We start from the raw sequence: 15,222 nt of genomic DNA, 5'->3' as shown, positions 1-15,222 counted from the left end.
TCATCGTCAAGCTACCCTTACTGAAATCAAATTATGCATAGGTTTTGGTACATGTCTCACCTTGTGAATTTTCCACACTGTCCCATTTCACATCCTCAAACTGACATTACCAATATCGACAATATCCAAATGTTCTCCATTACCAAGATATAGCTTCCCATGATCTCCAACAACATAATTCTCCATGATCTCACAATGTGCAGTGGTGTGAAAAGAAACTCCTGAATCAAACACCCAAGAGTCAATAGGGCTATCAATCAACAAGAGTAAAACATCTTGTATTTATTTAGTTACCGAATTTGCAGCATTGTTTTTATTTTCATTTTCTTCGATGCTCTGCAGTTTTTCTCTATGTGACTTGACTTTCTAAAATGCATGCACTCCACATTCCTTCCGAATGTGGACTTGCTTCTTCCATTCCTTGACTTCTCGCTACCATTGCCCTTGATGGAATTCCTCTCGAAGTTTCTGCCACTAGTATTGACACTTAAGGCAGAATTAGATGTCGACGATTCTCCAGAGTCCTTTCTACAAACTTCTGTTATGAAATCAATAGCAAGCTGACTCATGCAGGGATGCCATGGCTGAGTCAGTTATTTAGTCATTAAGTTACTTAGTTGTTAATTTACTTAGTCAGTAAGTTAAGTCAATTACTTAGTCATTAATTTTATTTACTTTAAATGTTGTGGAGGGGAAAATCTATAATTTTCTCTTGAACCTTTTTTATGTGATCTCTATTTAGGGGTGTAAGGAATGGAAAAGTGACAAGTCTGAATTTAGGTTAAACAAAGGGTTTTGAGTTCTCCTAAAGGAGCTAGGGTGTGTCTGTTCTCCTTAATGAACCTAGGGTTTTCACGTTTCCCTATGCCTTTATTTTCTTTTCTTCTCTTCTTCTTCCCTAGGAATCGTTGTGTTAGATTCGGGATCTTAACAACGTGGTATTAGAGTGGGAACACAATGAGTGATGCTTTGTCCCAAGAAAAATGGCTTGCCATACTCGACCTATTGGGAGAAATACACACAGGGGTTTCAACATTGTGGAATGAAATGTATGAGTCTTCCAGTATAATGTCTGAGCCATTTCTAGAAATCGAGAAGCATCACGTTAAGGCCTCATAGGGGAAGGTCACCACTCTAGAAGATTAACAATTGCTGCCCATCGTTCGACCTCAAATCGCATCAGAACTGCCAAATTTGGGTTCAACCTCAAATCTCCCCTATTCACGGAAACCTAACCTTCTTTCAGAAATTGAGACTGGAAATTTTTTAGCAGAGGAACCCCATGCTAAATTTTGGCTATGACTTGCTGCTACTCACCGAAACAGGCCAGGCTCTCCTTCGTCATGAGGCATAAAAATCTTCTCCCAGTAGTTTTGATTGTTCATCATTAGCAGTTTATACGAGCAGGAAGGTAAAACAAATCCAGAGATTTTCATTTTGAAGTGGAAATTTTTACCGTGGCGGAAGGAGAATCTGAAGCGAGCTTGAGTGCAAGAGCAAAGACGAAGAGCTTCGGGACTCAGGACTTTCCTTGGGGTCGATTGATTCTGTGACCCATAGAGACCATAATGTTCTCGATGCCAGCACACCCAATTTTTTCAGAAAATACAAGCTCGGCAGGCTCATTGGCCAGGGACCCTTCGCCAAGGTTTATTACGCCAAGTCTGTCATTGATGGCACGACGTTCCCTATCAAGGTCATCGGCAAGAAGATCTTGGATGAGATCACCATGGTTCCAATAATCCTCTGTGAGGTCTCCATCATTCAGGACTAGGACTTCAACTCTACTTTCCAAAATAATTAGAGATTGAAGTTCAAAAGCCCTATTAGCTTCAGGGGTACCTCATATTATGACTTATATGAAGCAATAGCGAAGCTCCTTCCCAAACTTCTCGAACAACCGACGGTTTCTCTTATTCCGGCTAACTACAGAGCGGATAAAAAATTGGAGAAAAGGAAATGGCGACCACAATGGGAGAAATGGCATCGACAATAGGATTTGAAATCAGGAACAGAGAATTCCAAAAAATTGCATATTGCATTTGGGTTTCTGGCAGCGAATGTTTTCTCAAAGGTACAAGTTGTTTCAGTTATTGGCTATGTGTGGGTCTTTGGATCAGAATGTTGAGCACCTAGCCGTTGCTACCCAAAAGACTGGCATGTTATGAGCTGAAGGCATAAGTACTTAACCCACGACCATAACATCACACCTACCTTCATGAGCCGATGACCACGGCGGTCACACTCTAGCGACGACCCACTCTAGCGACGACCCACTCTAGTTTCTGCTAGGTCACCCCCTCCACTTAGGACTCACGCCGCGGGGATTCGAACTCGCGACATAGCGCATGCTCTGATACCTAATGTTGAGCACCTAGCCAATCCTACCCAAAAGACTGGCCTGCTAAGAGCGGAAGGCAAAGGTACTTAACCCAAGACCATAACACAGGACTCCTGGGAGGCTTTCTATTTCAATTTTTTTTTTTTTTTGACAATACAAGCTTCTCAAGAGACTGGGTTTTAGTGATGGAGAATATCCTTGGTTTTTCTCTATACCGAGGTCTATATGAGTTTGCACAGCATGCCTTTATTGGAAATTCTGTTGGAATTTCTGGAATGCTTTGGAGGGATCTGAATGACATTAATAATGGGATCAAAGAAGTTTTAACTATTATTTTTAATGAAATGTCTGAAAGAAATGTGGGTTCTTGGATTAGGAGGATTACAGGGTATGCTCAAAAGGGGCAAAGAGGCTTATGGCCAGTTGAAGGTGTTAACCTAGATGGGGTTGATGTTGTTTCAGTCCTCTCAGCTTGTGCTCAATTAAAGGTGTACATACAAGTTAATTGTTTCAAAGAGGCTACTGCTGTCAGCATTTTTGTCAACTTTATCCTTGCTGCCTTGTATGGCATTGCAGTGGCAGCTCTTGGAATGCTGGACCACCATTGTTACTGGTGTGGCCATTGATGCATATGGTCCCATTAGTGACAACGCTGGAGGTATTGCTGAGATGGCTGGCATGAGTCATAGGATATGCGAAATAACTATTGCCCTTGAGGCCGTTGGAACCACTACTGCTGCTATTGGAAGAGGGTTTTGTTATGCACGAGATAACATTATTATTTTAGTTGTTTTATTTAATTTACTTTATTTTATTTCAGTTTTAGGCCATAGGGGTATTTTTGGAATTATTTATTAATAGGGATATTTTTGAAATATTTTATTCATAGGGATATTTCTGTAATATTTGATTAAACCCTAACAGGGTGAACCCTATTTAAGGGGTAAGAGTAATGATAAAAGGGAGGATTGAAGTATTAAGAATTAGGTTAAATCTAGCATAGAGAGGCTTAAAGTTCTCCTCAACGAGCTCTAGGGTTTTCAAGCTTCCCTTAGGCTTGATCTTTCGTTTTCATCTTCCCCATATCTTCCTACTACCCCTACAGTAATGCCTGGAAGACCCGTAACCCGTGGCAGACCACAGATCCTCCCAAAGAATCCTTGTGTCAGATCCGGGACCGTAACAATTGGTATCAGAGCGGGAACACAATTGGTTATTCTATATCCCAAGAAAGATGGATTGCTATGGGTAAGGAATTGGAGGAAATACGAGCGCGCTTAGATGCTTCAATTGAATGTTCAGCAAGGGAGGCTCCCACAAAAAAGGTCATACGACCTGAAATCTCTGATTACGGCATATGCATAGAAGAGGCAGTTGCTGCCTTGGACGAGCAGAAAGGCCAAGGGCCAGGAACTCCAACGGCGACGACATCGGAATCTGGGGATTCCGAAACACCAAAAACAGCTGCACTAGAAATTCCGACGGCACTCGAAATCTTCGAGCAAGCGCAAAACTTCTGAAATACCTCCAAGGGCTACGATTCACCTCCAAGTGGTGCGATTCGCCGCCGGAGTAGCTGGTGACTCAGTCGCGTCCCTCGGGTCCGTCGGCAAACTACCCGAGAGCCCTCTATCTCAAAAAAATTCCAAGCAGCGACACCTCAGCGGGCTTCTCGTCACCACCGGCATAGCAGGATAGTTTGTCGGTGCCGTAAGCAACTTTTCCGCAAGGGATCTCGGTTCCGGGGGGCTGAGCAACGACGATTCACAAGTTTCCAAGACCCCTCTGTCTCGAAAACTATCCAGGCGGCGAAGCCCCGACGGGCTGCTATTCGCCACTGAAAAATCAGGCGATTCCGTCGGTGCCAGGAGAGAGGAAGGAGACGCCCATCGCCGGACTTTGTCGGTGCCGTGAGGAACGGAACCGCCGGCCGTAGAGTTCGGGAGCTGCCGAAGGAAGAAGATGACTCCCGATTAAATTTTCCTAACTTAGGAAAATTTAATAGGCCCGGTCCGCTGAGTCGCACGCCGGACCGGGTTCCTGAACCGAGTCAACCCAGGTTAACTCGGACTGGCCCACCCCAAAAAAAAAAAAAAAAAAAAGTGGGCAAACAGAGGGAGCGTCATAGCTATCGCGGATGCTACTTCAGCACCTGTGAAGACGTCGACATACAGACACTACTTCCGAGCTTGAGGACAAGCTCGTCTTCCAAGGGGGGTGTAATGTTATGCACGCAATAACATTATTATTTTAGTTGTTTTATTTAATTTAATTTATTTTATTTCAGTTTTAGGCCATAGGGGTATTTTTGGAATTATTTATTAATAGGGATATTTTTGGAATATTTTATTCATGGGGATATTTCTGTAATATTTGATTAAACCCTAACAGGGTGAACCCTATTTAAGGGGTAAGAGTAATGAGAAAATGGAGGATTGAAGTATTAAGAATTAGGTTAAATCTAGCGTAGAGAGGCTTAGAGTTCTCCTCAACGAGCTCTAGGGTTTTCAAGCTTCCCTTAGGTTTGATCTTTCATTTTCATCTTCCCCATGTCTTCCTACTACCCCTACGGTAATGCCTGGAAGACCCGTAACTCGTGGCAGACCCCAGATCCTCCCAAAGAATCCTTGTGTCAGATCCAGGACCGTAACAAAACCCGTAGGTTCGTTAAGGAGAAAGCATACCCCCGAGCTCATATAGGAGAACTCAAAACCCTCTGTTTAATCTAAATTCAGACTTGTCTCTTTTCCATTCCTTACACCCCTAAACAGGGATCACGTCAATAAGGTTCAAGAGAAAATTATAGATTGCCCCTCCGTGGAATTTAAAGTAAATAAACTTAATGACTAAGTAATTGACTTAACTTATTGACTAAGTAACTTAACATGTAAGTAACTTAATAACTAAGAAACTGACTCAGCCAAAGTAATTGACTCAGCCATGATATCTCTGCATGATTCGGCTTGCTATTGAGTTCATAACATTACACCCCTCTTGGAGAAAGAGCTTGTCCTCAAGCTTGAAGATCGGGATGCTTGCCAAAATGTTGCCATATCTCATCTATGGCATCCGCGTCAACCCACAGGATGACATAAGTGGTGTAAGCGCTGCAATGTAACACCCCAGACAGAGAGATTGTGGTATTTGAAACCTTCCACTAGCTCCCCCAGTTGGCAAAAAGTTTCCTCTGAAAATTAACAATTTTTTTTTAATCCAAGTACTATACTGTGGTAGAAGCACCAATAGTATTCAACATATATTCTCCACCTCAGAGTGCATTTTTTGCTCCTTGCCTTTCTTCTTCAGCCTCATTTTCACCTTCTTTCCAACTCTCATATGCATGGTTTTCTATTTGTAGCTCATGCCTGCAGATCGAGCACGAATTATACTCATCCAGCCATTGGAAATAAATTCTTGCAAGGCAACTCCAGCATCTTGTCATCTATAACCAAGTTATCCCTGCAAAGTGCACATTCTGTCTCTCTCCCTAGCATCACCCAGATTTCAGGTGTGACTGTGATGACTGGAAGCCTTGCAACCATCTCTTTTGAGGTTGGAGGTGGCTTCTTTGGTCTAGCACCAATTTCCTGTAGTGAAGCTTCAATGACAGAATGAATGTCCTGCAAACCACTGATTTCTTGCATAGTTTTTACCAACTCTTCCAACATTGCAGAAGTAGCATCAAGACCAAAATCGTTTGTTCTATTACTCTCCCCATGGGATTGAGAAGACTCAACAGCACTAACCTGCTCTTGTGTGGTAGCAAGAGTTGTAAGTAAATTATGTGCCACGAGCCATCCAGGTGGCCAGGGCTCAAGTCCAACTGTTAAATGTCCTTCAAACAGAAATATATAATCTCTGTGCAGAGTATTTGGTGTGGAGTCTGAGGCCTGGTGTCCATTCTCTGCCTCATCTAAATGTTCAAGAGCCCTAGCAATGCATGCTCTCAGGTGCTCCTTTTGTGAAGACTCAGCAACAATGCGTTCTGCATCTTCAAAAAGCCTCAAACCTGCATGCCAGAATCCCATTGGTGTACATCTAGTCTGCAAGATCGTTGCTGCCCCAAAAATTACAGAATAAATGAATTTATGAAGTTACGGAGAAGTAGAAGAATAGGTTTCAAGAAGAATGGATTGGATCAAAGACACGGCTTCTTCAAAAGTCTGTTTCTTCCCTAGCTGTTGCTGCAGCTCTTGCAATTTCTGCTGCACAGAATCTTCGGACGCCATTAGTTTTAGCTCACTACTCCTTTCTTGTAGCTTCTCTAGTGTCTTAGAAAGGGAAGTGAAATTCCAGAGAATAAGAAATGCATTTCCCGCACTCTTCATGGTCAGAGCGGAGAACCAGTATGGAAGCATTGCACCCACAATCAACCCAGTGAAGACTTAAGGTGTCAAAACATCCACTGTGAAAATTTCAGCACGGCTCACAAAGGCACCAAAGAGAGCCAAAGACACCAAGGCGGTTGAACCAATGGCAAACCTGTTACGGTCCCGGATCTGACACAAGGATTCTTTGGGAGGATCTGAGGTCTGCCATGGGTTACGGGTCTTCTAGGCATTACCGTAGGGGTAGTAGGAAGATATGGGGAAGATGAAAACGAAAGTTCAAGCCTAAGGGAAGCTTGAAAACCCTAGAGCTCGTTGAGGAGAACTCGAAGCCTCTCTACGCTAGATTTAACCTAATTCTTAATACTTCAATCCTTCCTTTTCTCATTACTCTTACCCCTTAAATAGGGTTCACCCTGTTAGGGTTTAATCAAATATTACAGAAATATCCCTATGAATAAAATATTCCAACAATATCCCTATTAATAAATAATTCCAAAAATAACCCTATGGCCTAAAACTGAAATAAAATAAAGTAAATTAAATAAAAAAACTAAAATAATAATGTTATTGCGTGCATAATAGGTTTTCAAGCTTCTTTTTGGCTTGATATTCTTTCCTTCTCTACGAATCGTTGTGTTAGATCCGGGATCGTAACAGCCTCCCCCTGCAAGAATGGTATCTCAAACATCATTAAAGATCAATTTTCCATTACTTGCATAGGGTCTGACCGCAACCCTCATAAGTTCCCAACAATTTGGCAGAGATGCCAAAAGATTTAATGCATGAACCTTATCATCAAATTTAATTTGAACGGAGGTCAATTGATTGACAATCATGCTAAACTCTTTTAAATGTTATGCTACTAATTTTTTTCTATCAAATTTAAATTGAAGAATTGTTTTTCGTTAGATGTACCTTATTATTTGTGGAAGGCTGCTCATACATTTCGGACATAATCTTCATCATCCCCTCTGTGGTTTTCTCCGATGCCATGCTTAGAGCAATGTTCTTTGACAATTTTAATGGGACTACTCCCAACACTTGTCTATTGAGGAGATTCCATCGATCATCCTTCATACCGTCTGGTTGCATATCCAGAAGTGGTGCGTGTAGCTTTTTACTATAAAAATAATCTTTGATCTGCATCCTCCAGAATACAATCCATACCATCGAACTTGTTGATTCCAAGTGTCAATCCTTCTCCGCCAGCCATTTCTTTCAATCACAAACCAAACCTCTGATACCACTTGTTAGGAATTAGATGCACTAATTCCAAACTAACGAGAGCAATAATAATAAACACGGAAGAAATAAAAGCAAGCAATGAAAATTAAAAACAAGATTTATACAGGTTCTTCTAGAGGTGAGACTACGTCTTGTCTTCTGCCGCTACAGTAATCAACTATGAAGATGAAATAGTTTACAAAGAGAAACCACACACACTTACATGTGCTTTTCTCTAACCTCTCAAGCTACAATTCCAGATGCTCCTCAAGATGATGATACTCATCAAAATGATAAAACCCTAACAACGACGACCCCATATATAAAAAGAAAATAGGGCAATTAGATTACAAGTGTGAAATTCCCACACTACCCTTAATGACACATCAGTCAAAATATCATGTCAGATGGTAAGATTTAATTAAGCTCCACAACTTAACACGCATGGCATGTAATATTTTCCAAAATATAGGCCTAGAGATGAACCGATGGAGTGGGAGCTTATATGTCTAATTTTTTTCCTTTTCAACTGTCGAAAGATGGGCCCAAGCCCACACGACCAAGGAAGGCCCACACATCCAAGAGATATGGAAGATTGGCTCAAGGCCCATAGACCAAGGAGAAGGCCCACATACCTATACAATAATGGAAGGATGGTAAATAAAGAGTCGTCTCATAAAGATGGCACTGATGTAATTAGTTTAAGTACCAGGGGCATAATTGTAATATTGTAGGATTATTAATATGTAAATTGAGTTTTAGGGGAAGGGTTAGGAGACAAGTCCATAACCTCTTCTTCCTCCTATTTTCTCCCAATATGCGTCTCTCCTTTTTTCCTTGAGCTAAATCCATGGAGTCCTGAAAATCAATATGGTATCAAAGCATGATTTTTAGGACTATTGCTATTGTTTTTAGAATTCTCATTTTTTTTGGGCACATGATTCTGCGTCTTCTCCTATTTTTTTTTTATTTTAAAAGCTCACAATCTCATTTACTCTATGGGGTTTTCCCCTTACGTGATTATTCAAAGTTTGTTGTTGTTTGTCTTTGCTGCTGATAATTCTCTGCTTCTGTCCTTGGCGAATTCTGATTCTGAATCTAGTGGTCTATCTCAAGTAGCGGCTATTTAGGCAAGGTTCGTATTTTTCTGTGTGATTTAATATTGGATATCTCTAGGCTCCTTTCCATTGTTTTTTGTTGGTTACTGGTTGCTTGGTAACATATATAATTCTGAGTCTTTGTTAATCGACGTAACCACTTGAACTGCAAGCTAGAGAATCATTGTGCTCCAATTTTGGGTGTCCACATGACGCAGATAGGTTCTGGTTTCTGGTGCTTACTGGTTTGTTTCTATGACGTGGATATGGATTGCTGGTTTTTGCGAATCCTTGGCAGTCGTTGTCTCTGATTATTGGTTCCTAAGAATCTTTACTGATTCTGTCTCTGATTATTGGTTCCTAAGAATCTTTACTGATTCTGGTGGTTGATTTTGTTACTCTGTGCAACGGTCATTGGATAACAGTAGAGTAAGAGAATATTTCTGCTGCAGTTAGTCTCCACGGATTCATCTACTACTGATTATATTGCGAAATGCTTTTATGCATTAGAGTGTGCATGGTACTCATTATTCATCAGCTGTTGTAGTCTTCATGTAACAAAGCAAAGGGAGTAGTAATCTCGGTAGAGGGAGCAATAATTTTTTTGCAGTCTGGTATGTGGTGGTCTTGACGTAATCTGTTATGGTCCCGGATCTGACACAAAGATTCATTGTTAAGGTTCCGGTTTGGTCATGGGAAATTGTAGAACAACCTGGCAGAATTGTAGAGAGACATGGAAAGGAAGATAAAAATCAATTGAAAACCCTAGAGCTCGCTGAGGACAGCTCTTAGTCTGTTTAACCTAAATTTAACCTAAAATCAATGCTTGTCTTTCTCATTACTCTTACCCCTTAAATAGGGTTCCCCCTGTTAGGGTTTAAGATAAAATATTACAAAAATACCTCTATAAATAAAATATTCCAAAAATACCCTTATAATTAAAATATTCCAAAAATACCCATGTGGCCTAAAATGAAATAAAATAATGTAAATTAAATAAAAATAATTAAATATTAATATTATTGCATGCATAACATTACACCCCCCTCAGAAGAATGAGTTTGTCCTCAAGCTCGTAACTAGGGTCTGTACGCCGACGTCTCCTCCTGGGGCCAAGTAGCATCCGTGATCGCTATGTCTGCCCTCTGGATGCCCAAAACTGGAGCACTCCCTCTACCAACTTTCTTTTTTTTACGCTTGACTGTAGGGATGCATGTCGAATGTCGCTACATCTCCCCAAACAGCATCTCTGCCCTTCCTCAGTCCTGGACTGGTGTGAAACAGCCCCTCATGGTGGCCCCCCATTGGCCAGGTTGCACTGCCTACACTTTGCCAGCCTGGCAGCAACAACATCAAGACCAGCCCCTTGGGATGGAGAAGAATCAGCAGCACTAACCCCCTCCATTTGCTGCACCTTGAAACACTCAAAGGCCGGAAACCATCACTGATAACAGGTTCAGCAGAAGCAATAGATTCAGCATCTGAGAAATGATACAGCCTGTGTCCAACACTCTGGGTTAGTGCCTTGATTGCATGCCAATAGCCCTCTGCATCCACAAGAAGCACCTCGGCTGGGCTGGCTAGCAGCAGTGTATGCTGGACTGTCACAGCAGCCTTGTTGGCTTGGCTGGCTGTTAGCAGAGTATGCTGGACTGCCACAGCACTCCACTGGGTTAAGAGAGCCTTTGCTAGGTGTAAAGAACTCCATGGAGTGGAACTTCCTCTCTGCCCATAAACACTGCCATACCGCTTGCCTAAATATGGACCGATTAGGTGTGTTGTTTCCCATTGGTGTTCACCGAACTAGACAGCATTAATCACTGCGGCATGTCCCTGAATCACATCAGCTATAGATGCACCCTGTGAGTCATTTCCATTTTGGTCTACATATTCCAGGTGTTGCTCATCTGCACCACAGTAGCAATTTGCAGGCCACTGTCCAAGTCAGGTGTGCATGAAGCTATGTTCCATTCATGGTTCTATCTCTGTACACAATATGGAACTGCATTATATTTTTCAGGTTGTCGTTGCTGCTGGGGTGCCCTTATCTGCACTACAATAACAGCAGCAACATGAGATAGCCTCTTTGGCTCCAACTCAAAGCTAGAGGTGAAGTCTACATAACTAGACTCCATTGCACCAGATCAATGGTCTTTAGAACTGATGTGCCTGTTACAATATCACTAATGTCGACTACATCAACAATAGGAATCTGGGTAGCATCTTCCAGAACTTCCATCCCAAAGATAGACATGTCAAATCCATAGACATTTTCCCATAATGGAACGCTAGGTCCACCTCTCCCAACTCCAGGACCAAACATAGTTGTCATATCAGGGAGAATGGTCCCTGCTTTAGTAGCAAATAAAATAAGTATTCCAGTACCACAACCAACATCCAGAACTGTTGCATGGCTCATGAGAGAAGGATTATTCAGAATAGCTGCCCTATAAGAATCTGTCCTCACCATCTCGCTGATCATCTCTCTGTGACTTCCAAAAGAACTGTATGCCCCAAAATAATTCTCGTTTACTTTCTTGACTTCTCTGGCAGCAACATTTGCAAAAGAACCCTTCAAACTTTTATCCTTCCTTTCCCATGCAGGAAATCTTCCAAGCTCACCCCCCGGCATGCCATTTCCAGCAATAACATTTTGGGCCTTGTAAGCAACAATTGGAAATTCATGAACATCTTCATGTGCCTTCTTAAAGGGTCCATGAACATAATCAAATTCAGATAAAACAGCATCAAGAACATTCTCATCCGCCAAGCAAATTCCAGCAAAATCTTTGACGTTGTCCACCTCCCTCAGGAATTCCTCTCTATCAACTGTTGGGGTACATTCATCTCGGTCATCTTCGTCCCCGCCAAAACTATGCAAAAATGCATCCTCCGACATGAATGGTTTCAAATCTAATGTCTTCCTTTCAGGGATAGAAGCACAAGCAGTGCTAATAGTGACAATATGGAAGGACACTTCTGCTGAATTGCCTCCAAATTCAAATACTGGGGCTGTGAAGAAAATTACCTCATAGTCTTTCTTGGTGAGCCACACAAGGAATGGAGATTTTTCCAACTGTTCCATATACTCCAGTTCATTTTTTTCTTTGTCATCCAACGTTAAGCTGGGCAATGTGGAAGGTTGTTGGAAGCATATTCTGCATCATTAAACATATAACTGAATAACTCCATGCAGCTCCTCAAGCCAGGTAGTAAGTTCCTAGCTATAAGGCAACTATTTCTTCCAAAATTCTCAATTCCTTTCATGTATAACTCCTTCTCAATAGGAGACCAACTGTTTTCAGCAACATCTGCTTCTAATTCTCCCTTGCCTGAATAGAAACTTTGCAGTGTAATAGGAACTTCAATCCCAATGTTTGGGTGGACTCCTGATATACTTTCATCCATTTTTCCCTCCACAAGATCAGAAGCTGCCTTTGGGCCGTCCACTGTTTTCTGTTTGTTAGTTATTGAAGAAATAAATGTTTCATTAGTGGCCAACACGCTATAGTTTATAGCATTAGGCTTCCCCATATTTTTAGGACTTGTTATCTCTTCAAATTTTGTAGTTACATCCTTTTCTATGGAAGCCATATTGCCTATCAACCCAAAGTGTTTGGACAAGGGCCTCAGCTACATAACGGCTAGTCTCCTCCAAAAAAACTTCAACTTGAACCCCACATCCAAAAATTTGAAGACTCACAGCCGCACAGATATTGTGCTCATCCACAGAAAAACAAAGCCCCTCAAAAAAAAATTCAGCATTCTTTGTAAAATTATTTCTATGAATCCAGGCAGCCCCAGAAAAAATTACATGTCAAAATTCATACACCCAAAATTTCTCTGCTTCTTAGAACAGAAACACACCAAGCCAAAATTTTGAATTGGAAGTTTGTGGCCGAACAGCATACATGGGATCCCAAAAATTAAACAGAAAACCCCTGTTTCGCAACACTAAAATTTTCACGGAACAATTTTGATGCCATTGGGAAGGAATTATGTAAAATATAGATGGATTTCAGAAAAGAGAAGATGAAATTTTGGAAAATTTGTCGCAGGAGTTTACCCCAGATTTTGTGGAAATTCGTTTGCCGCTATGCTGCCAAGACCGAGTTTGAGCGGAAATTTCACCGACGGACCCGACGGAGTCTCCTGCTTCTCCGGTGGCAAATCGTAGCCCGTTGGGGCTTCGCCATTTGGGAGTTTTCCATGTCGACGGTGAAGAACCGACCTTCTGCCGGCCATGATAATGAATATTGGGAGTCAAACCCAAATCAACTTTTATTGACGAGATTGTGTCTGCATACCCTTCCGATTTCGGATTTCTAGTGTCCTTGGAGATTTTTGAGGCCCCCGTATTCGGATTTGGGTTCGCACCAGTGTTGTCCACGACCGATGACGTCTTGGCAGAAAACCCTGCCGAGTGTCCCAAATAGTGGTCCCCGGTGTGCGGCTTTGGCTCTCCCTGGGCTGAAATTTTGAAGGTTTCCGAGACATGGCTTTTCTGTCCATCCGGATTTGTGATTTCCCCCGAATCTTCCGCAGGGCCTTCAGTCGGCAAACGACACAAATTTTTTTATTTTTCTAGGTCGTGGCCTGTTGCTCCGACCAAGACAACTTCTGCTGCTTTCCCTTCTCATATATCCTGCTCGGGGATTTCAAGGCGTATGAATTTTTCGATGGCAAAGTCAGCAGAAAATACTTCTCTTGTTGTACACAATTCTTTGTCAATTGCTCTATACCGTGCATGTCTTTCTTCCCATTGATCATTCATGGCAATCCTTTTTTCTCGGGACATAGACGGGTTTATAGTGTTCCCACACTGATACCAATTGTTATAGTCCCGGATCTGACACAAGGATTCATTGTTAAGGTTCTGGTTCGGCCATGGGGAATTGTAGAACAACATGGCAAAATTGTAGGGAGACATGGAGAGGAAGATGAAAATCAATCGAAAACCCTAGAGCTCTTTGAGGAGAGCTCCAAGCCTGTTTAACCTAAATTTAACCTAAAATCAATGCTTGTCTTTCTCATTACTCTTACCCCTTAAATAGGGTTCAACCTGTTAGGGTTTAAGATCAAATATTACAAAAATACCCTTATAAATAAAATATTCTAAAAATACCTCTATAATTATAATATTCCAAAAATACCCCTATGGCCTAACTGAAATAAAATAATATAAATTAAATAAAAATAATTAAATATTAATGTTATTGCATGCATAACATAATCGGAGTAGACGAAGCATTGAATCACCATCGTTGAAGTCATTCCTTGCTGCTGCAAAGGCAAGATGGAAGTGGCAAGCTCAGACACATCCGTTTCTGAGGAAACTTACCCACATTGGTGAAGCAATTAGCGACCTATTCAGATTCCATATCACAATCTCTGGTCTGTGTCATTGCTACTGTTTAAGGGGCGTTACAACAAGAATTTTGGTTTGGAATTTCTATTTAAGGGGTGTTCCAGATTTCCCGCTAGTATTGTTGTTTGGACATCTCATTAACAGAAAATACACATCCTTTTAAGAAGCATAATTTTTGGTTTGGATTTTTGTTTGGATATCTGCATCTCATTAGCAGGAGATACATATCCCTTCAGCAACAGATCAAGTCTTTGTCAGATTTTTTTTTTCAGCAACAGAGGCAGCTTCGTCTTCGTTGGTATGGCTTATACAAGCTGCTGATTTACCGATTGATTTCCAGAAACTTATCTTGATCTTACTGCTGATTTTCTGGAAAATCCTCTAATCAATACCTTGAATTTAATGTACCGGGAAGAGAGTCTTTGTTTTTAATCAGAGTTCTCTGCTATCTTTTGAAGATAGAATCGTATCTTCCTGCTATCAAAATCTTCTAGCTGGTTTACTGAGCTGACTCTAATCCTCCTTTGCTTGGCAATCACTAGCACCACAATGTTACCATTTCTGGCTGAAGATGCATCTTTTGATCCGAAGGCTTCTGCTTCGTATGAATCTGAGTTTATTTATGGAAGATATCTTGATTTTGTATTGTCACCTACTGCTATTAATCTAAAGAAAATGTTGTCGAGTTTCTGATTATAACTGTCACGTTCATTGTTGCTGCTTCATTGGCAGATCATACTGTTGTTTTTAGGACCACTTGCTCATCATTGACAGCCGCAACAATACCTCTCTACTCTCTCTGGTTTTCTGCTGTGTTCGGAAGTGGGGAAGACGATAAATAAATTAAATTTCCAACTTAGG

At 41.4% G+C, this 15,222-nt stretch overlaps 1 protein-coding gene across 1 annotated transcript; it reads right to left on the bottom strand.

Annotated features, from left to right (window-relative positions):
- Nucleotides 1–5,401: 5,401 nt before the first annotated feature.
- LOC137963133 (E3 ubiquitin-protein ligase AIP2-like) lies at nt 5,402–6,369 on the bottom strand. Its single transcript, XM_068810308.1, has 3 exons — nt 5,768–6,369; nt 5,635–5,706; nt 5,402–5,528 (listed from the first exon to the last, which is right to left on the bottom strand). Exons 1-3 carry the CDS (start codon nt 6,367–6,369, stop codon nt 5,402–5,404), a joined length of 801 nt encoding a protein of 266 aa, XP_068666409.1.
- Nucleotides 6,370–15,222: the final 8,853 nt, after the last annotated feature.

Source organism: Aristolochia californica, unplaced genomic scaffold (genome assembly GCF_029961685.1).
Source record: "Aristolochia californica isolate CCGP_79_NKW_82.1479 unplaced genomic scaffold, dmAriCali1.0.hap1 SCAF_4, whole genome shotgun sequence".
Taxonomy (NCBI): Eukaryota; Viridiplantae; Streptophyta; class Magnoliopsida; order Piperales; family Aristolochiaceae; genus Aristolochia; species Aristolochia californica.
This window is presented reverse-complemented; position numbering and strand designations above follow the sequence as displayed.

Bases quoted from the DNA above. Each gene is read 5' to 3' on its own strand.
- LOC137963133 (XM_068810308.1), bottom strand. From the start codon at position 6,369: ATGGGATTCTGGCATGCAGGTTTGAGGCTTTTTGAAGATGCAGAACGC. The intron at 5,707-5,767 runs GTTGCCTTGCAA...CTCGATCTGCAG, and splicing joins ATAGATGACAAGATGCTGGA to GCATGAGCTACAAATAGAAA. The intron at 5,529-5,634 runs GCAAGGAGCAAA...GTTAATTTTCAG, and splicing joins AATGAGGCTGAAGAAGAAAG to AGGAAACTTTTTGCCAACTG.